We start from the raw sequence: 23,040 nt of genomic DNA on the forward strand, positions 1-23,040 counted from the left end.
AACAGAAAACATGTTTGTATGAACTAATATTATTGACCAAAGAAAAGGGTTACAAATTTAAACAAACGAAAAAAAAAATTTAACAAACTAAAAGGTGACCACACATGTATAGCATGGGGTGTATGAATTAACAAACCAATTGGACCTTTGACCTAAGTAGAGGTGTCAATAGAACCTCAAATTTCAAAGTCCACTTAAAAAAGCCCCCACCAAGCCCACTAAATTAAAGCCCCTTAACTGAACAAAATTATTTGGGGTCAAGCCCACTATAAAATCTACTTATTTGTGGGCCTAAAAAAGGCCATATTAATTTTTTTTTGGTAAAAAAAATTTCGGTAAAAAAAAAGTTTTTTTTGGGTAAATTTTTTTTTAAATAAAAAAGTTTTTTAAAAAAAATAAATGTTTATAGAAATTTTGGGGCTTGGGGGCTTTTGATTTTTGAAAATTGCTTTTTTGACATAGAATACTTCCTATTGACACAAGTAAATGATGATTTTACCCCAGCGGCAGTTAACAGCCGCTGGTTAATGCGCCGGCAGTTAACAACCGCTGGAGGCTAGCGGCAGTTAACTGCCGCTGAGTTCTGTATGTTAAGAACGCAGAACACTTCCAGTTTCTGGTTCCAAGTTCAAACCAACACAAAACCAACTTGACCCCAACTTCAATTGCACGGATTTGAGGCAAATTTCTTCAAGTAATTAACAAGTAAGTACCTTTCTTCCCATTTACATGTAATGTAGGCTGTTTAAGTTGTTAGTTTTCATAATTTTAGCAAAATGTTTAGGGTTTAGGTTAGGTTTAGGTTAGGTTTAAAAATTGCAAATTATGATAGAATTAGATGTTGTTTAGGCTTGTTTATGCTGACATTGTTGTTTAGATTAGGTTTAGGTACAATGTAGTTGAATTTTATGTTGAATTTTATGTTGAATTAACACTAATTGTGCTAGTATTTTAAAATGCAATTAAGGTGTTTGATGAAATGCCTAAGTGAAATAATCTTGCTTTTTTTGTGATTTTTTTTCCAAATATGTTAAATTTAATAATGTATATATGTTATAATTATTATAATTTGTGATCTTTTTCGAAATATGTTTAATTTAATAATGTATATATGTTATGTTGGATTTTGAATATGTGAAATGTGAAATGTCTAACTTGAATTAATATGGTTGGATTTTCAAACTTATATTAATATGGTTTTTTTTAAATATGTGAAATGTCTAAGTTGAATATGTGAATATGTGAAATGTGAAATGCCTAAGCGAAATATGTATATGTTATGTGAATATGTACATGTTAAATGCCTTATAAGTATATAATTTTTTGGCAACTTATTTGTGTTTTTTAAATTTGTTTTGAACAGATATGGCTAGGGATGAGGATGAGCGGCAGCGGGTTATTAGAGAGGATAGGATGCGGAAAGCTAAAGAGGCGAGTACCGCTAGTACTCGGAGAGAAAAGGGGGATCAAAACCCGTATGTCCCTAAGCCTCGGAAGCGCAGGGACCCGATGATACATGGAGAGGGCTCACAGGCACATGTGGATGACTCCTCCCAGGTGGTTGATCCGACACCAGCGCATGATCATGCTGGGTATGCGGATGAGGGTTTTGTTGGCTATGATCGGATGGAGGAGGATAGGATGTTTTTTCAGTCGCCGCAGGCAAAGGATGAAGGGGTGCCACATGATGTTATGGAGGATTATCTTGAGGCAGATAATGTTATTCCTGAGGGTGAGCCTGAGCCCCTGACTCAGCGACGACGACGTCGTCTTCCGTTGATATCGCCGTATCCTGCTGGATAGCCTCCCTTTCCTGGAGGACCTGAGACCACGACACTATTGTCCGACTACGCGAGGCACGTGGCGAACCCTCTTTGGGTGAACCATAATAATATAAGTGTTTAAATTGTTTAAAATTCTTTAAAGTGATTATTTAATATATAATGTAGCGTAAGTGATTTAGTTATTAAATATTATGTATCGTAAGTGATTTAGTTAGTTAAAATAATGTAGCGTAAGTGATTTAGTTATTAAATATTATGTAGCGTAAGTGATTTATTTATTTAAAATAATGTAGCGTAAGTGATTTAGTTATTAAATATTATGTAGCGTAAGTGATTTATTTATTTAAAATAATGTAGCGTAAGTGTTTTAATTGTTAAATAATATGTAGCGTAAGTGATTTAATTAGTTAAAATAATGTAGCGTAAGTGATTTAGTTATTAAATATTATGTAGCGTAAGTGATTTTTTTATTTAAAATAGTGACAATGTCTTAATTAATTTGAATTTCAGATGTGGCATGATGAAGTGGGTTACAAGAGCATAAATGCAGGGAAAAGGTTGAAAGAGCTTGATAAGCCGCAGCCGGGTTTGAGGTGGTTTTAGGAGCATGTGGAGGGGTCTGGCCTCCATGATTTGATACACACTGGGTATTCCACTGTGACCCATGCAGTGATATGTGCTCTCTGCGACAAGTGGCACACGGAGACTAGTAGTTTTCATCTACCTGTGGGGGAGATGACGATTACTTTAGACGATGTGCATAATCTCCTGCACATTCCTATTCACGACCGCATGCTGGAGCATGACGAGGCGATGGATTGGGACCGTTCGATTGATATGATGACCAGGTTGTTGGGCATGTCAGATGCTGATGCCAGGGCTGAGGTTAGGACTGACTCTGCTGGTCATATCAGTTATCCCGCACTGAAGCGGGTTTATGAGGGGCACCTGACAGAGGCTAGACGGCTTGAGGAGCCACAGATTAGGGAGGAGCTGCAGGAGAGAGCCAGGAGGAGGGCATGGTGTGTGAGGAGTTTCCTTCTATATCTCTTCGGTTGTGCGCTGTTCACTAACAAAACGAACAGACACATCGACTTGATATATCTTGATTGCATGGCGGACTTGGGGGCGATTGGGAAGTGGTCATGGGGAGGGATGACCTTAGCCTACCTGTATGATTATCTGGATGATTCTGTTATCTTGAATAACAGAACGATGGCTGGCTCTACGACTCTTTTTATGGTAATAATTTAATATTTATCTTAATTTCTATTATCATGTTAGATTCTTTTATAATGTAATGTTTTAGATTTATTGAATATTTAACTTGAATAATTATTTTTGTGTGTATTATTTATTTTGTTGCAGGGATGGATTTTGGAGCATTTGCCAGGTCCTTACACAAGGAGGCCTAACCCGGAGTGGGATCCGCGGAGACCATGTGCTGGGAGATGGCTTCCTAGCAGAGGGCATACGAATGTGCACCATTACCGCTCACACCTGGATCGCATCGAGGTGGATGACGTCAGGTTTTCTACTTATGGTGATCACAGAGATGTGCACCCATTTCAGATCATGTGCACTTACTGGGGATGGCTCATGTGCGGGAAGGAGAGGGTGTACCGTCATTTACCTGAGCGGGTGAAGAGGCAGTTCTCCTTTGTCCAGGACATTCCCATACATCCTTCAGCTGTCCCTCCGGTGCCTACTACGCAGTTGCTGACCACTGTGTTGATGGACGCAGTTGCTTGGTTAGTCGCTGATTGGGGAGATGGGTGTGAGAGACCATGGCAGCATGCTCCTGGCTACATGGCTTGGTATGCCAAAGTCTCTCACCCTCGCATTCTCCCACCTGATGAAGGATCTCCTCCCAGGCCGGCGAACGTGGAGCAGATCATAGAGGAGGAGCATGCTAGGGAGATGTCTGACACACTGACGATCGTCCGGGATGTGGCGCACAAAGCTAATGATATTTTGGCCAGGCAAGCCGAGATGACCAAAGAGGAGATTGTCCAGGAGGTCATGCGGATAGCTAGTGCTACTGGCCCTGCCGTTACTTATCAGATTTCCAGGCGGCGCAGGTGGCAGCAGAGGCAGGGTAGGCAGCAGGGCTTATTATTATTAGGATTTTTTATGTATTTTTTGAGTATGATGATGATGATGTACTATTATGACATGTATGTTCCGCACATTTTCCTATTTCTATGACATATTCGTACGTACGTTTTATATTGCCTTCTTGCGTTTTAATTTTACCATGTTCCTGTTAAATATTGGATGAATATGTTTAGGTATCAATTGGTTATTAGATAAAAAGTTTAGAAGAATTTCCAATTGGTTATTTGATGAAAATCTTAGATGAAAATGAAAATGAAAGTTACTGAAAAATGAAAATGAGGTTCTGGAAACTGATCAAGCACGTAGCGGCAGTTAACAACCGCTGACCTCAGCTTCAGCGGTTGTTAACAACAGTTGAGTCCCAGCGGCTGTTAACCGCCGGCGTGTCATTGAGCGGTTGTTAACTGCCGTTGGGGGTAAAATCGTCATTTACTTGTGTCAATAGGAAGTATTATATGTCAGAAAAGCAATTTTCTTGATTTTTTTATTTGTCGACTTGCATCAATGTTGGCCTTTTAGTTTTGTAAATTTTCAAGCCCCCTTACTATGTGGGCTGGGGCCAAAACTTCAAGGCCCCATGATATTGACACCTCTAGACCCAAGTTAGTTAATATTGACCCGAGAGAAAAAAGAAAGAAAAAGAGCCGCATAGGAAGACGAAAAGACTATTACTTTTCCCACCTTACTCATTTCTCCTGCGCCTTATTTTTTTATGAAAATATCTATGCTATTTTTGGATTTTATACTTCAAAATGAGTTTTCACTAATTCGGATTCTATAATCCGAAATATGCTTATATACAGCCAGCAATCATCATCTTTCCCATTTTAGCAGTTTTAAACTTTGCTTTTAAAAAACAACCAAAAAAAGGGAAAAATGATAAAACATGTCAAATAAAATCAAAAAAATATCAAAAGACCACACAAAAAATTCTAAAGTCAAATAAAACTAATGCAAATTTTTTCGATTTTTTCTGAGAATATGAAAAATTAAAAATGGGTCTAAACGATGGAATTTTGGATTTTGAGGGGATGAGTCAAGTCCCTTCTAAGGGAGTCTTGATCCTTAATATATTTTTTTTTGATTTTATAGGCAAGTTTCGGAGCAATCCGATAAAATAACCCTAATATCATTTTTCGACTGGAAATAGTTGACAATGACCTAAAACATAATGATCAGAGTTAGGAAAATTAATATGGTCTTTAAAATGATTATTCATGTTACAAACATGTTCATAATTTGTCTTGATATAGTTCGGATTATATAATCCGAACCGAACTATTTTTCCCTTGAACAAGGGTGTTTAGGGAGTGTTTGGATTTTATAATCCAAAAAAAGCAAGGAGAGCGCCTATTTTTTGCGGTTTTCTGATTATACAATGAATTGGTGAAAAACTCATTTTTTTCATCCTATAACAAAGGAAAGGCTCAATTCGGATTATAAAATCCGAAAATTTCATGGGATTTTTTACGAAAAAAATAAAAATAGGGCGCGGGAGAAGGTGATAGGGTGGAAAAAGTAATATAGTCAAAGGAAAAAGAATCATGTTTGGAGTATCACGGTCTTGGAGATCAGCAACATGGAATTGGGAACTCTATTGGTTTATTTTCTTTACTATGTTGCTTATTTATTTGATCATGTCTAATTTGTTTCTTTTGATTAAGTCTTTTAGATATTTTAATTTGAGTTGTTTGAACCATCTAATTGTAAAACTCTATTGCAATGCAATTATAATCCTAGTTTTATTTATAATGATTTGTTCTTAGATGCTTTTTGAATATTGATCTTGTATAAATGGTTTCAAATATCAATTGACCACTGACACTAGCTTTTAATCAGAACTATTTTGTTAATTTGTTGTAAATTTAGGAGAATGATTGTAGAGACTAAGTGCAATTTATCAAATACTAACAATTAATTGATTCGAAAGATGGTGGAGACTAAGTGAAATTTATCAAATACCATGAATTATTTGGTTCGAAAGACCTCATCACTTTAATCTTTGTTATTTCTCAAAACATTTTTATTTTATTTTATGTTAAACTTAATATATATACTTTTCATATCCCCATTTGCTAAATCTTATTATAATTAAATTTTCAAGTTGAGATTGAATTGAAACAACCAATGTCGAAACAAACACATAAATTTTATTAATTTGATGCGATTTATTTTTAGTACACTTGTTAATAGAAGTGTATCAAAATATACACGAGTTACAATTCAGTTTATGTTTCACGATGGTTGTGGGAAGAAGGGGATTCAACATACGAGGGTTCATGGTGGAGAGTGAAAAAAATGTTTTTGAGCGAAAAGATGCTTTTGAGTTTTTTAGAAAAGTGATAGGAAAATTGAGTTTTAATAATGGTTCAACTTCATGTCATAGATCCACGTTTTTCAACTTTATTTAATCTGTACCATGAGTTCAAACTCAATTCAACGATGATGATTTGTACATATCATCGATCCGCGATTTTGGGACATCTAAATCATTGCCATGAAGAACTTTTTTTATTTAAATAATTGCCATGAAGAGCTACTGTGATGTTTTGTGATAATATTTCTAGTCATGTGATTTTCATATTTATTGCTTATGCTACAACACATCATTGCTTGTATGTGTACAAAAATTGATACTGCATGTTAATTAAATTAAATTCATGTATGGAGTATTAATTAAGAATAGGGTTAAATGTGTTTTTGGTTGCTTACTCAATTTAAAACTAAATGAAAAAAAAAAAATTGCTAAAATATTTACATTGTAGAATGAGTTTAAATATTATACAATGACGGTGTAAAGTTATGTTACTTATGTATTCAAATGTACACCTTTCGGTCACTATTATAAGCAAAACTTTGTCTTTTAGATTCATTCATTAAATGATGTATGTGGTCTTTATTATGGACCACATACATCATTTAATGAATGAATCTAAAATACAAAGTTTTGCTTATAATAGTGACCGGAGGGTGTATTTTTTTTTTTGAATCGGCAAAATATTATTAACCAACAAACCCGTGCAAGATGCACTAACAAGCTCGGGTGGAGAAAAAAACAAATACAAGGGGAAATCGAGGGTGTATTCAATTATGTGTTGTCTCATCAATTAATAAATATGAGAACTCGTATGTTTTTCATATTCATTAATAATGTAACAATACATCATTGTTGTATGTGTAAAATAATTAATGATATGGGAAAAAGAGATTAAAATAATTAAAAGAAGAGAGAGTAATAAATGATCAAGGGCATGATTGGAAAAAATCGTTAATGATGTATTGATATTGTATTTTTTTTATCAATATGTATTGATATTGTAAAACAACTTATAATAAAACAAAAACATTTTTTTAAAGTGAGTTATAATAAAATATAGAGGGAATAGTTTTTATTATACTTCATACTCCTTTTACGAGATGCTTAAATTACACTCCATACACCTCTTACGAGATGCTTGAATCTCAACTTCTCCCTTAATAATTAAGTATGTATTACACTCTAATATATATTAAAGAAAAATTTAATTATCATTTTTTTGAAAGAAAATTTAATTTTTATTAACATTTATAAAGAAATGAATTTATTTTTCTTTAATAGTGGTTCAAAATTTATAGATATCATAAAAATATTTAGCTCAATTGGTAGGGATATTGCATAATTTATGCAGGGGCCCCGGACACCCCACTTCTCCACATTTAATTGTGTGAGCTTCAGCCATTAGGCTACTAGACAAAAAAAAAATCATTTCTTTATATGTCAATGAAAATTAAATTTTCTTTCGAAAAATGATAATTAAATTTAATATTGTGTTATTAATTTTATAATTTAAATATAAAATTCACTTTTAAATAACCATATTTTATCGACTTTAGTAACTTTTCACTCATTTTCATTTTATTTTGTGTTGTTTTATACTTTATACGAGTTTTTTTTTTGAATTTTTTTATAATAGGGTTTAAAAGTAGACGTTAATGAATTTGTGAATAAAAAATAGAGAAAAATATGCATTGAAATTTTAATTATATTAAAATGGATTCATAATATTAGATTTTTTTTGTTAGATTATTTGAAATAAAAAAGACTATAAAGGGAGAGAATTGTATATTTTAACATAAGAGATGGGAAGAATGTAATTCAAGTTTCTTTCAAGCCTATGGGAGGGGAGTGAAATGTTTTCTAATATGTTTTGTGTCAGAGGAGATGAAAATATATATTTTAACATAAGATGAAAGAAAAGTGTAATTCAAACATCGTAAAGAAGATTTACTCTTTTTATTAACATAAGAACAAACCCCATAAACTATGTTTTTCTCTTTCTTCTATTAAAAAAATTCTTTAAAAGCTAATAAGAGTAGCTTTTTCATTTTTCAGCATAGAAAGTATTTTTTTAACAAAATATATTTTAGAAAATTTTAAGACACAACGAAAAGTAAAAACTTATTTTTAAAAATCATAAACAAATAGAGGGAGTAAGTGTTAGATTATCATAAAGTATACTGAACTCATCAACTACATGTCACATAAAAATTTGGTTTTATCACTAGGATAGCGTGAGTATTTTTTATTCATGCCTTTTGCTTTTATTCTGCATTTGATTTTGATTTTTGTTCTTACATAAAGTATAACTACACGTACACGTACATTTTGTTTTTTGAAATATACACGTACATGTACATGAAATTTCAGAATATAGTCTTTACGTCAACTATACAGTCTAAAAAAATATCAATTTCAAATGACAAATTTGAAATGTGAGTCGTTAGATCATTCATAGTTTACCAGTATCTTTGATGTTCAACAAGTAATCATTTACATCTACATGATTTAAAAACAAGTAATTATTTACAGTCCAACATTATCATATCAAATCAACTCTTTTTTATCAATAGAAATTGAACTTCCTACTTCAGAATTTACAATATTCATACAGGAGTGTAACAAATCGTTTGGTTTTTGTAGAAAAAAAATCCAAACCAATAAAAAAAATAGCAATTAAGAATAAAACCCAAAAATTGTCCATAAACTATTAGTTCTCTATTTTAGTTTTTTTTAAGAAGTCAAAATGAAATTAAATTATTATAAGGTGTGCAAGGAATCATAACAAACAAAAGTAATACAAAGGAACCACAGAGTTAAATAGGCTAAACAAAACAGTTGAATCGTTAAGTAAGCATCCTAAGGCAAACTAAGATATTTATCCACCAATCATGCGAAACAATTGATAGATAATCTTTAAACTATTGTTATTCCATCAAATTACACTTTTCGAAGATTAGTGTTCAGGTGATTCATACACCAATCATTTTAAGGGATAAGATCGTCTTAATTTTTTTTTTTTTTTTGCCTCTATTCCATTACTATAGTTTTGAAAATATAAATGTAAAACTGTGACACTAAATGAGTCCAAATCCTTTTTATACAATCCAAAACGTTAAAAAAAATTGGATTCTAACTCTCATTTTGAAGCTCTAAAGTTTGGTTATGATCATCTTTATTTCTCAAAAGAAACATAGGGCTCCATTTTGACGGAGAAAGCTATAAATTAATTTTGAAAAGACAATAAAAAAAAAAATTTAATGATTGAGGAGGGGTTCACCCACCCACCATCAAGTGGTATTCACGATCTATTTTTTTTATGTGTGTTCTCTCTAAATGAGTTTATTCATTTCTTTTGAGAGATAGAGATAATCTCAATTCATACATTTTCATCCGGTGTCTTAGACGTCCACGTAAAAGATCCTTATGGGTGTTCCTTGAATTGATACATCTTTATTTTGTGGGAGGTCTCAATAACAACTCTAAACCCAATTACATGGCATTTGTTTCCAATTAGACAATTTCAATAAAAATTGGGTTTTTCATAATGTGGGCTTCAAATACTACGTCAGAACAATGAAGATTGCTGTTTACACCGATTGATTTGCCATCACACACCTGAAAATGACCAAAATACCTCAACAGTAGTTAACTACCATTCGTTCCAAAAGAAAAAATTAAGCAGCGAACTTCAATTAGGGGTATTGAAGGTTATTTCCAGATGTGTGATAGCAGGTTGTGAAGTCTAAAGAGCAATCTTCTAGAACAATTATGAATGTTGTGTTGCCCCGTTGCTCAACCTCAGAAAAATGTGCATTGAAACATAGTAAGCTCCTAGAGATTTTAGCAGTGAGAATATTGATCGGAATTTATGTTTTGATATGTTTGTTCAATCGAATCGAGTATTAACTTCCGATAAATCGGGGACTTTTTCATGCAAATTTGACCTTGATACTGAGTTGGTACTAGATTTGGAGGTGTTGGTGTCAATGTCGAGTTGTATACCTTGCTTTGTTGTGTATCCTTGTAATAATTAAATTCTCACATACAACGTTAATGCTTTGTCCAAAATCCAAAGTTGGGTCCAAAATGGATTCCTACGTGATGGTTGGTGTCTTGTTCTCTTTTATAGTACTAGATATTGGGACCATCAAGGGATGTCGATCAATGTGGAGAGACAAGGAGTACTCTCCTACTTTCGATCCTCCACATATCACATTCCATGCCATAGATATATAGTACTCTTCTTTATCCACGTAGTTCATAAAAAAATATATATCAAATAATTTTGAGAAAAAAAAAATTACAAAAGAAAGAAGAAGAAAATCATGCATTTAAAGTTATGTTAATAAGGATTGTGTAGACAAAAAATAGATTATTCAAGAACTTTTTATGTAATTCACACATTCAAAAATTCACCACACATATTTCAAGTCAGACTAGATCGAAAAAGAATTTATTTATTTTTTATTCAAGGAGACTAACAATGAAATTCACACATTCAAAGTGTGAAAATAATGGATGCAGGTTCAAATTTACACTCCAACATATCAAATATCTCCTGAATTTTTTATAATTTAAGGTGAATCTGAAGCAACAAATGAACATTTAGTGGATGATAAATATCCTTTAAAATAGCCTATTCATTTGCTGGAATATGGAACCTTTTGTTGGTTAGAGGGGAAGAGTTTCAAACAAAAAGTATAATATTTTCTGTATATGTTTTTGAGAGATCTTGCTAATAAATATTTCTTCGATCAATAACTTGGTATCTATTCAAGGCTCACCTTGAATCATGACCATGTTGGCATTTATAAAAACATATGTTTTCAATATCGATCTTTATTACTCTCACCAGTCCTATATATAAGAGATAATTAGATCAACAAAAATTAATGTGTCTAGTTTAAATATTAGATCAAATACATCAATTTTCGTTGATCTAATTGTCTATTATAAATAAGACTAGATGAAGTAATATTTCTCATTCACATATTATCCATATATTATAAAAGTCTCATTAGATAAGAATAATAAAGAAAGAATTGCACAAATGAGTATATTACACACCAATATTATGTTGATCCGAGTAGAACTCGACACACATCCCTTAAATAATGTATCAAGCTAAGTATATATAAAAAGTGTCAACTAGTTTCTACTATATTATAAACATATGGATTGGAGATCATGTTCTATATTTAATAATAATAAAAAACATGACTAGGATGGGAAATCTTAATAAAAGTGTTTAACTAAATTGTTTAATAAAGATTAATTATCGACAAAGTTAGTAGATTCATCATATTATTAGTGATATGGATAAAAAGAAAATAGGTCACGCTATTATATTTTATAAAACTAGAATCATACTTTATACATCTTATTATTATAAAAATAACACTATACTTTGTGTTGAATATGGATTGTTTTCCTACTATTTTAATATTGACTTTAATATTTTTATAGAACAGTTATTTTAGTCAATTGATTTGAAAAAATACTGCTGTGAGTGTACAATATCTGCTTTTGTCAAACAACTACGCACGGTCTAACTTTATTATTTTTGAACGGAAAAGAATATAATTATTCTTTTTAAAAATGTCAACTAACCCCCAGTAGAACTATTTAGAACCAGCACATGATGAAAGTGGTCTAGGAGTATTTATTTAAGATATTTTAGAATTTTGATATTTACGTCTAGAAGCTTAATAATCCTAAACTAGAAAAATGTTCAAGGTGTCAAATTTGAATATGCCTTACATTGTAAGATTCACAATAAACCAAACTAACTCGAATGTAATTTGAGATTCAATTTTGACGGTTAATAAGATGAACTTGATTTATGTATCTAATGAGTTGAATTTGTTAGGAAGAAAGTGACACCATTTATTTTACTGTGTTGTAAAGACACGTGTTAGCTTCAAATATAAAAAATTTAATAGAACTTTATTGTCATGTCAATAACTTTCAATTTATATTTACAATTTGGTTTGCCAACCTTTGTTTTCGTTTATTTCTGTTAGGTGTCGAGAAATGCTCATGGTGACAAATACGTTTCCAATGGTACCTATCAGTTGCTAACAAATGATCCTCATAATGTTCTCTCATCAATTGTCAATTTTCCCAAACTCAAAGGATTACTCTCTGCAGTTGCACACGGAAGATACTCGATTTGTATCAAAAAAGGCATTGCAGCATGCTCGGTCATTTTGCAGCATAGTGGTGGTAAACTTACATATAATATATTTATTGACATTTAATTTGCTTGTGTGTGGTCTATATGAAAAGCTTGAAATACTTTCATATTCCTAATGCAATAGGGGGTTGATATTTAGTTGACTGATTTAAATTATTGTTATGGTGATGGTCTAAAACTAAATCTAAAGTTTTTTTTTCTATGGGTTATATGATAAGTGATCTCGATAATGTGTATGATTGATGGTCTCAACAACTTGTGTGTCTAGGAGTTGGTGTTTAATGTTTTGTATTGGTTATTTGTTTGGGTTGTTATCGGTGGTGGTTATGTGTTTCATTTTTGCTACGTTGGTTGATTTATAGTAATTTGTTGCTTTGTGTGTTCTTTGAGTACCTTCTGTGCTATCATTTCTATCTTTTAGTCCTCTTGAGATTTGAAAGTTGTTTCTAATATTTTTTGACTTTGAACTCAGACGTTGATGAGTTTTACAGGATGACAAAATGTTCGAGAGAATTTTAATTTTATTTTTACGTTGAACAATTTTTTTTTTAGATTTTATCTATCTCATCACTAAACTTCAAATTATTAGAGTTTTCTCCCTAAAAAATGAACTATTAATATCAAAAAATAATATATTTTGGCTATACATTGAAAAAAACAAAAAGAAAAATCTAGGTACTATTTCCATTTGCAATCAACAGTTTTTCAATGAGTAACGTCGTATGTCGGCATTCGCATAATAGGATATTCCTTTGTGCAGTATCTAACATTGTTTGATTTTTATGTCTTCAAAAAGCATTTTGTCAAGACAGAACCAAAATATCTTCAAAAGGCATTTTTTTTTTCATTTTCTTTTGGATAAATCATTCCATTTTTTACCATGGAAAATAAAAACATTACTCATTCATTATACACACTCTTTCACACTGAGCTGGTCTTTTTTTTAGCTTTATGATTTGTTTATTAATTTTGGTAGAACTGTATGATTTTTTCCAAGACAAAATAGAACTTTTTATTACGTACATGTTATAGATATTCACATTTGAATATTTTAACAAGCATGATATTTTTAAAAAATGTTATTTTTAAGTGTAATTTGTGTACACTCACATATATTTGGAAACAATGGTACACACTAGATGTTTTATTAGATCGCTATTTTATCTAAAAATTGGAGGGTTATCATAAAAAAGAATATGTGTTATTTGAACAACCATTTGTGGGATAACTTTTGGGACAAACATAAATTTACAAAGAAAAGTAAACATCGATACGAAAACTAAAGCAATAGAGATAGAAAGTAAAAACATAAGGTAAGTATGAGAGAGAATGTTATCACAAAAATTATTAAAAAATAATTGTACAAATATCATTCATCTAAAAAGAGATCATCAGAGTCATTTCATTATAATATTGAAGTCTCCTTTATCTTTTATGCTAAGATGTGGAGTCTTTTTGCGACCTAAATTTTGCTCGTCAGCTATGCATTTTCTCTCTTTTTATCGAAGTTGATTCTTGTGTTACATCGACCATGTGCTTTTAATTGAAAAGTCTTGCTAATCGGTGCTTAAAAACACTAATCGACGCCTAGAAACACCGATTAACATTCTCCTTAATTAAAGTATATCTCTTGCGCACTACTTTAAAAGAAACAAATTCTAAAACTTTAAAATATTTTAGAAATCAATGAACGAAATCTAAATTTTAACCCAACTGATAAAAATGTTAAAGTTATTAAGTTCGAACTTCATCTTTTTTTCTTCTTTATATTTGAATATCCAATGATTATTGTAATTTTTTGTATATTAAAATAAATTGATAAAAGTGACGTGGTAGTGCGTGCACGATTTGATGAAGAAGACATGACGTGCCTTAATAAGTGATAGTGTCAGAAAGAACAGAAAAAACATTACTAACAACTGTCTTCACGAACTTACATACCTGCTGCTACTGGGTTTTGTTTGTCTATGACTATGTCTAGTGTAGGGACACTCTTTCTCTTTCAATTGCACACGCTTTCTTTCTTCATTCATATCTTTTTCTCAATCCATATCCATCCATATAATTAACATGAACTTTAATACTTTATGAAAATGTTAATTCCTATTTTATTTATTCTGATTTATGCGGAGAAGAGCCAACGCAAGCTCTATTTTGTTGAGTGAATTTTTAAATTTTAATCTACTAGTATGAAATAAAGTATTTTATATTGTGCATGTGATTGTACATTTCAAGGGAAAGATAAAAAAAGGGAAAGATATTTTGTTAGCATTAGGTGGGTTAAATGGCTTAAATAGTGTGGATGTGAATTTAATTCATTTTGATAACAACATTAAATAATAGTATACCTTGATTCGAATTTCGATCATAACATATTCTCTTTTTAAGAGATAAATTTTTCAATCATTCGGTTATTTGACAAAAAATGACCTAAATAATAACAATGAATTATTCCAAATGTTAACAGACTTGAACCAATTAAACAAATGGTTAAAATTTGATATTTGACATGCATAATTTTAACTGAATTGATAAAAAAAAATGACGGAATTATTTGATCGAATGTCGTCATTGGTGTCCATCTGGCCTCTTTCACTTATGCATAAATGAATTGAATTATGGAGTATTTCAAACTTAACTTACTTATTCACAAAGAAGAGTCATATTTAGTCCAAGTTCAAGTTATCTAATTCATAAACTAAATTCAACAAATTACTCATAAAAGTATTCTTGAATCGATTCTGTATATTGCCGACCTCAATACCACCATGTGTCACTGAGACACGCAAAGGGGTGTTTATGGATTTTTTTTTTCTTTCCTAAGGGGGTGTGTTTATGGAGGATGACTCATAAAATTGTTAAGAAATGAAATTTGTGGCTGGATTCTTTGTGATATTTAGAATAGTATATAAATAAATATCTTTTTTGGAACAATAGTATATAAATAATTAATTTTCTCATTTAATTTTGTTAAATATACTCTGTTTCCATGTAAGTTTTATATAATTTTTATAGTGTTTATTGTAAATAGAAATTTTGGCTTTTAGTGAGACTTTAAGGTATTTTTATTTTTTGGGGTCTAGACTTTTTTAATCAAATATAAATCCTCTATACCATAAATAAATAAATAAATAAAGCTTTCGCTTTCTCTCAAATTATGTGTTTCGTGACATTGGTCCTTTAATTCGTCGATAAGCTTAATCCGTATACCAATTACTTGAAGCACATGCACAAATTTGACTTAGAAATTTAATTGACATTTTTATTTTATGATATTTCCTTTTAAAATATTGTTTACTTCTTGGCAAAATTGTAGGTACAGTGAGATTAGTGTGTACACGATATATTTTTTTGAATGAAATCATGAATCACTAGTCAAAAGTTATAACTAATGTCCGTAAATGTTGTTTTTTGTTTGAAAAAAACCAAACACTGTTGGATTCTTTTAACAAATGTTTTTTTAATCTATATATAAAGTGATAAACAGTAACAAATTTTGTGGTATTAAAAAAAACATAATAAACCACCCTTTGAGACTAAAGTACAACCGTGAGTTATAGGCCAAATCCAAATGAAAACGTTTAACTTGATAATATTGACATTGTCGATTGAATTAAGTCTTACAAATGCATAAAACTAGAATTAAACCCCTAACTTTATATCAAATAAACTCAATCATCAATCAACTCAGTGATAAATGGTGTATATCCTATTGAGTTTTTTTTCTTCATGATTCAAACCAATAGATATCTATATTTAAGGACACTATTTATTAAATAGATATTTTACTTTGATTTTAGCCAAAACAAAAACGAACAACATATTTGAAGTTGTGAGCTTAATTCAATTGATAGAAATATCGTGTAATATATATAGGGGTCAGGGTTCCAATCCGGAACACCCAACTGATTCATCTTGAAAAGATGGATTTCTAACTATTAGACTACCTGTTAAAAAGAACGAAAAAAAATCCAATGTATTTCGAGTTGGATTGGATTTGTTTCTCTTCGATTGATCATTCAAGTATTTTAGGTCATTATATACATTTTGTCTTTTTAACATACGGTTCAAAAGTTCGACGATCTTTTATGTATGTTACTTGGTTTCCATGCGTTTGGGTAATTTGGAAAGAGAGGAATAATAGAATATTTAGCCAAAAGGGTGGTTATATTCATCATCTTTTAGATATAGTCAAGTTTCTTATGGTGGCCGAAGGCAAAATATGTTAGCTTTTGGTTATCATGGTTGGTGGCTTCCTTTTCTCTTGTTTGGACATTGGCTAACAACACTCTTTCCATTTTCTCTTTTTTGGGTAGTTTGCGTTCTTTTGTAAGACTTTGGTGTTTCTCTTTGGTACATCTTGTGCTAATAGGAATCACAATGGCCCCTTAATGGGTAGGGTACTGCAGTGTCCTTCCCCATACTCGCATTTGTAAAAAATGTCTATCTTCGAGTCCATGCCCTCGTGGTCAACAACTTTAGTGCTTGTCCCCATTTCTTATGGGTATTTAAATGCCTCTATCCGCGTTTATTACCCTCACTTTAACATCGAAAAGACCAAAAAAAATATAACAATCAACAAATAATTTAGAGATGATTCAACAATTCTCGAATTTGGAACAATCTGTCCATAGTTGATTAACGATAAAAACAAGGCAACAAAAAAAATTAATTAAATTAAAAAATATCACAATTAAAATAAATATATGATCCAAAAAATTTCAAATCAACTCATAATAAATCATAGTATTTGACCAAATAAAAAGCATTCAAAATACTTATAAGAAAGTGCATATTACAATAAACAAAAAATTGATTTAATTTAATTCATAAATTTGTAACTCTTGAGCCCATGTTCTCCATAGGTTTAGGTTTAAATAGCTAATTAATTAATTAATTATTGTATACCAAAAATGTATAAATTATAGAACTTTTTTTAAGGGGAAATTACATTTTTTTATTATGTTATATAAAAATATTTATAAGCGGGTTGTGGGCCTAGGCACTATTATGTCCCTATCCATGTCTATACTCATTTAAATTTGTCAATAATTATTCGAACCCAAACTCAAACCCACAGACGCAGAGTTTACACAGGGACGCTATTTATTAAAAGGATTGAACTCTAGTGCTTGATGAACTCTACTAAAAATTGTTCAATAGAGTCTAAGTTCAATTTATGGATATAGGTTATAACAATTTTTTCTTAAACTTTGTCTATCCTCATCAAACTTCGATTAACAAACCCTTCTTTAAAAGCTGAGGGTTAACAAAAAAAAAAAAAAACAGTTTACTTAAAAACTAAGATATATTTTTTCCAAAAATATGAAATGATAAAGACAATGACATTTAAACCTCATAAGTAAAATAAATGAAAGGAATGAAAAATAATCAAGTTTCCCTAATAGTATTTTATTTTTTGAAGCATTAATATCAAAATTTAAACACCACTGCTTTTAGAACCAAACCAAAGAGTGATAAAAGAAAAAGTTTTTTTTATCTTTCGTCATAGATCTCATCAACAAATCCACGTGTCAAAATCTCGACCCTTGGACCACATCCTTAATAAAACCAAACTGTTCATATAATGTTTTTTTTGTTTGTTATGTTCCATGAATGACCCTTCACCAGCTCAACAACGATGCTGGTGATGAAAAGCAAAACCCATTGAATTTCTGAATACCCTTTTGAAAAAAGTTTCGATTTTTGTGATTTAGAACAAGAATCACGAACTGAGTTGTGAAGAAAAATTGAGGAAAATTGAGAAAAATGGGTGCTTGTGCTTCTAAACCTAAAGTAAATGATGATGGTGTTAAAATGAAGAAGATGAATTGTCATAATCATAGAAGAAAAAGAAGAAGAATTCTTAGAAGAAGAGTTTCTTCTCATAAGATTGAATCTAATCTTGGTCACTCTAATTCTGCTTTACAAGCTTCTAATCGTGCTTCAGGTACTTAATTACTTCAATTTTCCAATTTTTTTCAATTAGTAATTATTTTTGCTAATGTTTGATCCAATGATATTTTATTATTATTTTAGTTTATTAATGAGTGCTGTTGTATTTGATTCAGTTATAATTTTTTTTCTGAGTTGAAATTTATGATTTTTGAAGAAAATGGTGATTCAATGTGTATTTGATTGATTTGAGATTGATCTGTTTATTTGATTTGGTTGTAATTTTTATTTTAAGAGTTGTAAAATTTATGATTTTTGAGGAAAATTATAATTTAACGTGAATTTGATTGATTTGAGATTGAAGTGAAACTAATTTTCTGTTTTTCAGATGCTGCTTGGTTTGATTCTACTTCAGCCTTGGATTCTGAATGTGATGATGAATTTTATAGTGTTTATGATGGTAAGAAGTTTTTTTTTTTTTTTTTATGAAATGTATTTATTTGAGCGTTATGTGATGGATTTATTTAATTTTATCGCATGAATTATTGAATATTGTGTATTTTTTATTTATTTATGAAATATATTTATTTGAGCATCATGGTATGAGTTTACTGGAGATTTATGTTATGAGTTTATAGTTTAGTTCGCGTCATGATCCTTGATAAAGCAAAGAATCACAGTTAGATATTGTTGATCTGGCCTCAATTCCGGAGAATTGCGGTCATATATGGCAGATGCGGGTGCCTCAGCAGTTGAGGCGCGCTGAGGCATCTAAACCTTGCCGCAAACCTCTTTTTAGAAACCCTAATTTTTACGTGTTAATGTTTGATAGACGATGTATTTGAATGGTTGTGAAATCGGGTCATGACTAGTTGATTCATCTCCTAAAGGAGTCGGTTTCGTGTCTGTTTATTATCGACAATAGGAACTAAGATTGCAGCCTAATAACCAGTCGAAGCAATTTTTGCTTAAAATTACTTAGTTCATGTTGAATTGATTGTGCGATTAGTGGAATCACGGTGACCTTCAACAAAATCATGGTACCACTGTGATTTCGCCAAACTCGCTGTCAATCCAAAGATGCACTCGGGTCAAGTGCAAAACAATATTTTCTGCATTGAAATCAGATAGTTCTTGAGCTGAGTTCACTATGTTTTTAACAGGAGAAACTTCTGCAAGTCATGCTGATGAGAATGGAGAGGAAAGAATACTAACCCCTGATCATTGTGGGATTCTGCCAAACAACTGTCTGCCTTGCCTTTCTTCTAATAATCCCCCTGCCGTCGAGAAGAAACGGCCATCGAGTCCTGACACACCAAGTTCGCGGAGAAAGTCGCTTTCTAAACTGTCCTTCAAGTGGAGGGAAGGGCCTTCTGACATGGCATTACGTGAGTGATCTCAAGATTTTTTTCGCCTTCAAGCTTTTATCTATGCTTCTATTATTTTTTATTTTCTAGTTTTATGCAAGTCGAAAACAATGATACTTTGTTGGCTTGTTATTGAGCTACTCTTACTTCTCAGGCTGAGCGAACAACAAAGTAACGCTCTTCATGTTAAGCTTGTTGTATCATGAACTTCACAGTTTTTAGATGTGTGGTACTAGTTCTTTTTGTGGTTTTTCTTGTTACTAACCATCGGCTTGTCTTTTGTTTCAGTTTCCCCCAGGGCATTCAAACAAAAACTAGTAGCAGGATCTACTATTCCATTTTGTCCGATAGAGAAACAAACCCCTGGTTCTTGGTCACCACTTGAACCAAGTTCCTTCCGAGTTAGAGGAAAAAATTACTTGAGGTATGCACCAAATGCTTGTTTTGAACTAGACTTTCTTTCAGCGATTGAACCTATTGTTAGAAATGTTCTAAAAACCGAGCCAGCCAGTTTGAACTGGGAACTGTCCAGTTCGCCGGTTGTTTGATCCCAGTTTTATTGCAATTTGGTTGAATCGAGGCTGAACTAAGTTGACCGTGGTTTACAACGATTCAACCAGTTTTCATTATTTTATTTGTCATCCGGTTTTTAAAGCATTGGTTGTTAGGGTGGTGACTCTCCCGTGAGGTCATTATCATTAAATTATCAAACATAGCTCCATTTTTTGTAGTTATATAATTTATAGTTGCATTTTTTGTAGTTATATAATTTATTGTTGCATGGTTTTCAGGGATAAGAAGAAAGAATTTGCTCCAATCGGTGCTGCTTTCTATCCCCTCGGTGCTGACCTCTTTTTGTCTCCGCGAAAAATTGACCATATTGCTCGCTATGTACAAATTCCTGCAATAAATGTACCTGGGGATGTCCCTTCTATTCTTATTGTAAATATTCAGGTAATTTCATATTTCCTTGTTCATATTAAATTCGAATTTGGAATTTCTAATTCTTATATGAGTAGCTATTTATTGATAATTTTGTATCTTATGCACTGAATTGTAAAGGTGGAATACACATATATACACATCCACCACGATTTGGATTATTTTCATTAAGATCTTAATATTTATGTTGTTTGAAATGCAGATACCATTATATACTGCCTCAATCTTCCAAAGTGAAAATGATGGCGAAGGAATGAATGTGGTTTTGTACTTCAAATTATCCGAAAAATATTCTAAAGATCTTTCGGAACAATTTCGAGAAAATATCACTGTAAGTTATTGAAATATGCTCTTACGCCTTTTTTTACTCGATTACTCTTCCTTTATAACTGTAGGCTTAATTTGTTCTTTTGTTTCTTGACAGAAAATGATAAACGATGAAGTGGAGAGAGTTAAAGGCTTCCCTATGGATTCGATCGCACCCTTTAGAGATAGATTAAAAATCTTAGGTAGAGTGGTGAATGTGGACAATCTTAATTTAAGTGCAACGGAAAAGAAGTTGATGAATGCTTACAATGAAAAACCTGTTCTCTCACGTCCTCAGCATGAGTTTTACTTGGTAAATACACTAACATGCTAGTTTCATTGAATTATTATCGGAGTCATATCAATAAATCTATTTCACATTTTATCTATGCTGCTGTGAGCATTTTTAGAAGCTATGCTCGTTTAGATATTGGTTTACTCGCTCATTTTCATAGTGTCGTTAGACAACTTTTTCGTTTGATTAAAAAAATTATCAATCTGGTGGTCATAATGCCATGCTATGAAGCACGGACACTGGACACGTCACTAACACGTCGAAAATGAAAATAATTTGTGAAAATGTAACCATATGCGTGGTAGTGTTGTCTAATAGCGGCGTTGCAGTGCTATAGCTCACAAGAATTTTAACAAACTGCTATTGCGTTCTCCATGATACAAAATTTAGTACGTGTTGTCAAATAGCATTTATATAAGTGCTATAGCACTGCAGCGTAGCGGAATTTGAACAAACTGTTATTTTCTGCGATCTACAATTGACAACACTGTGTTGGTTTCGGACACACTTTTAATTTGAAGCGTCGGTGCTATACATGTAGTATTCCAGTACACGAATGGCCACGTTGTTAACCAATTAATGTTCTCCATCTCTAGTGTGCTCGAGTTATCTTGATTATTTTGTAACCTGTTAAAAAAGCTCTTATTCTGAAACTCTTTTTCTCACAGGGAGAAAACTATCTTGAGATAGATATAGATGTGCACAGATTTAGCTATATTGCAAGAAAAGGATTTGAAGGCTTCATAGAAAGACTGAAGCTATGTAACCTTGATTTTGGTCTGACAATTCAGGTAATTATCTTATATCATTCGATTTGCAACATTAACTATAAGAGAGCTTATGAAAATAATTTACAACTTATTAGACAATTAACTATACCTTCTCTTGGACTACAGAAATAATAACTTGTACATAAGCACTTTTATGATAAGCACTTATTCAGTAAGCGCATAATTAAGCTATTCATTCAAACACATAGCCCTGTTTGGTTGGACAGACTTATTTAAACTTATCTACGAAATGTTTGGGCGAGATGACGAAAACCACTTATGACATATCATAAGTTGTTTTCAGCTTCTTTTTGTAAGTTTTCTATGATAGCTTATGAGAAGAACTTATAATTTTTATGAAAATAATCTGACTTTATTTCATCATTTGTTATAGAAATATCATATGCATAAGCACATATATGACAAGCGTTTATGCTATAAGTGATAAAGTGATTAATTAAGTTGTTTATCCAAACAAGGCTAGCACATTTACGATAAGCACTTATTCAATAGGCTTTTCATCAAGCTTTCTTGCAAATGATATAATTTCTACGGCCTTTACAGGGAAACAAGCCAGAGGACTTGCCAGAGCATTTATTATGTGCAATTCGGTTGAATAAAATTGACCACAGCACTTTCAACCAGATTGGTCTTTTAAGTTGAAGCTTAAACATAAAAGAGCTTTAAGCTTAATGTAATATCATAATTACATTATAAGGATGTTAATCATAGAATATTTTGATATGAGATTCTATGGCTAACTGCCATGCATGTAATCTTTGAATTTTCTTGATTCATTGATGTAAAAGTTGTAGAATGTATAGTGATGAGAATGATAAATAATTAAATTGAAAAAAAATATTAAATTACTCAACAATCTCATTTTATTACTCTACATTCATGTGTGACAAGCAAACTTTGCAGTTTAAAAATAAAAATTAAATAAATTTAAATATAGTAATAAGTATTACAGTTGACTGAGTGACAGAAAATGCACTAAAGTAAACTACTAAGTTACAAATCTAGTGAGTACTAAGTTACAAATCT

The 23,040-nt window shown here is 31.5% G+C and overlaps 1 protein-coding gene across 1 annotated transcript; it reads left to right on the forward strand.

Moving 5' to 3' along the window:
• The first annotated feature begins 18,016 nt into the window (after window positions 1-18,016).
• Window positions 18,017-22,931, forward strand: LOC146912278 (uncharacterized). The gene is made up of 9 exons (XM_085720384.1): window positions 18,017-18,368; window positions 18,702-18,773; window positions 19,477-19,701; window positions 19,969-20,104; window positions 20,472-20,634; window positions 20,825-20,953; window positions 21,047-21,241; window positions 21,892-22,014; window positions 22,558-22,931. The coding sequence occupies exons 1-9, from the start codon at window positions 18,188-18,190 to the stop codon at window positions 22,654-22,656; spliced, it is 1,323 nt and encodes a 440-aa protein (XP_085576510.1). The 5' UTR covers window positions 18,017-18,187; the 3' UTR covers window positions 22,657-22,931.
• The last annotated feature ends 109 nt before the right edge of the window (window positions 22,932-23,040 follow it).

The sequence above is a fragment of the Medicago sativa genome, chromosome 6 (assembly GCF_051527215.1).
Source record: "Medicago sativa cultivar Bolivia chromosome 6, Bolivia_mono, whole genome shotgun sequence".
NCBI lineage: Eukaryota > Viridiplantae > Streptophyta > Magnoliopsida > Fabales > Fabaceae > Medicago > Medicago sativa.

Excerpts from the sequence above, each read along its gene's own strand:
- LOC146912278 (XM_085720384.1), top strand. The coding sequence starts at position 18,188 with ATGGGTGCTTGTGCTTCTAAACCTAAAGTAAATGATGATGGTGTTAAA. Across the intron at positions 18,369-18,701 it reads AGCTTCTAATCGTGCTTCAG|ATGCTGCTTGGTTTGATTCT; the intron begins GTACTTAATTAC and ends TCTGTTTTTCAG. Across the intron at positions 22,015-22,557 it reads ATTTTGGTCTGACAATTCAG|GGAAACAAGCCAGAGGACTT; the intron begins GTAATTATCTTA and ends CGGCCTTTACAG.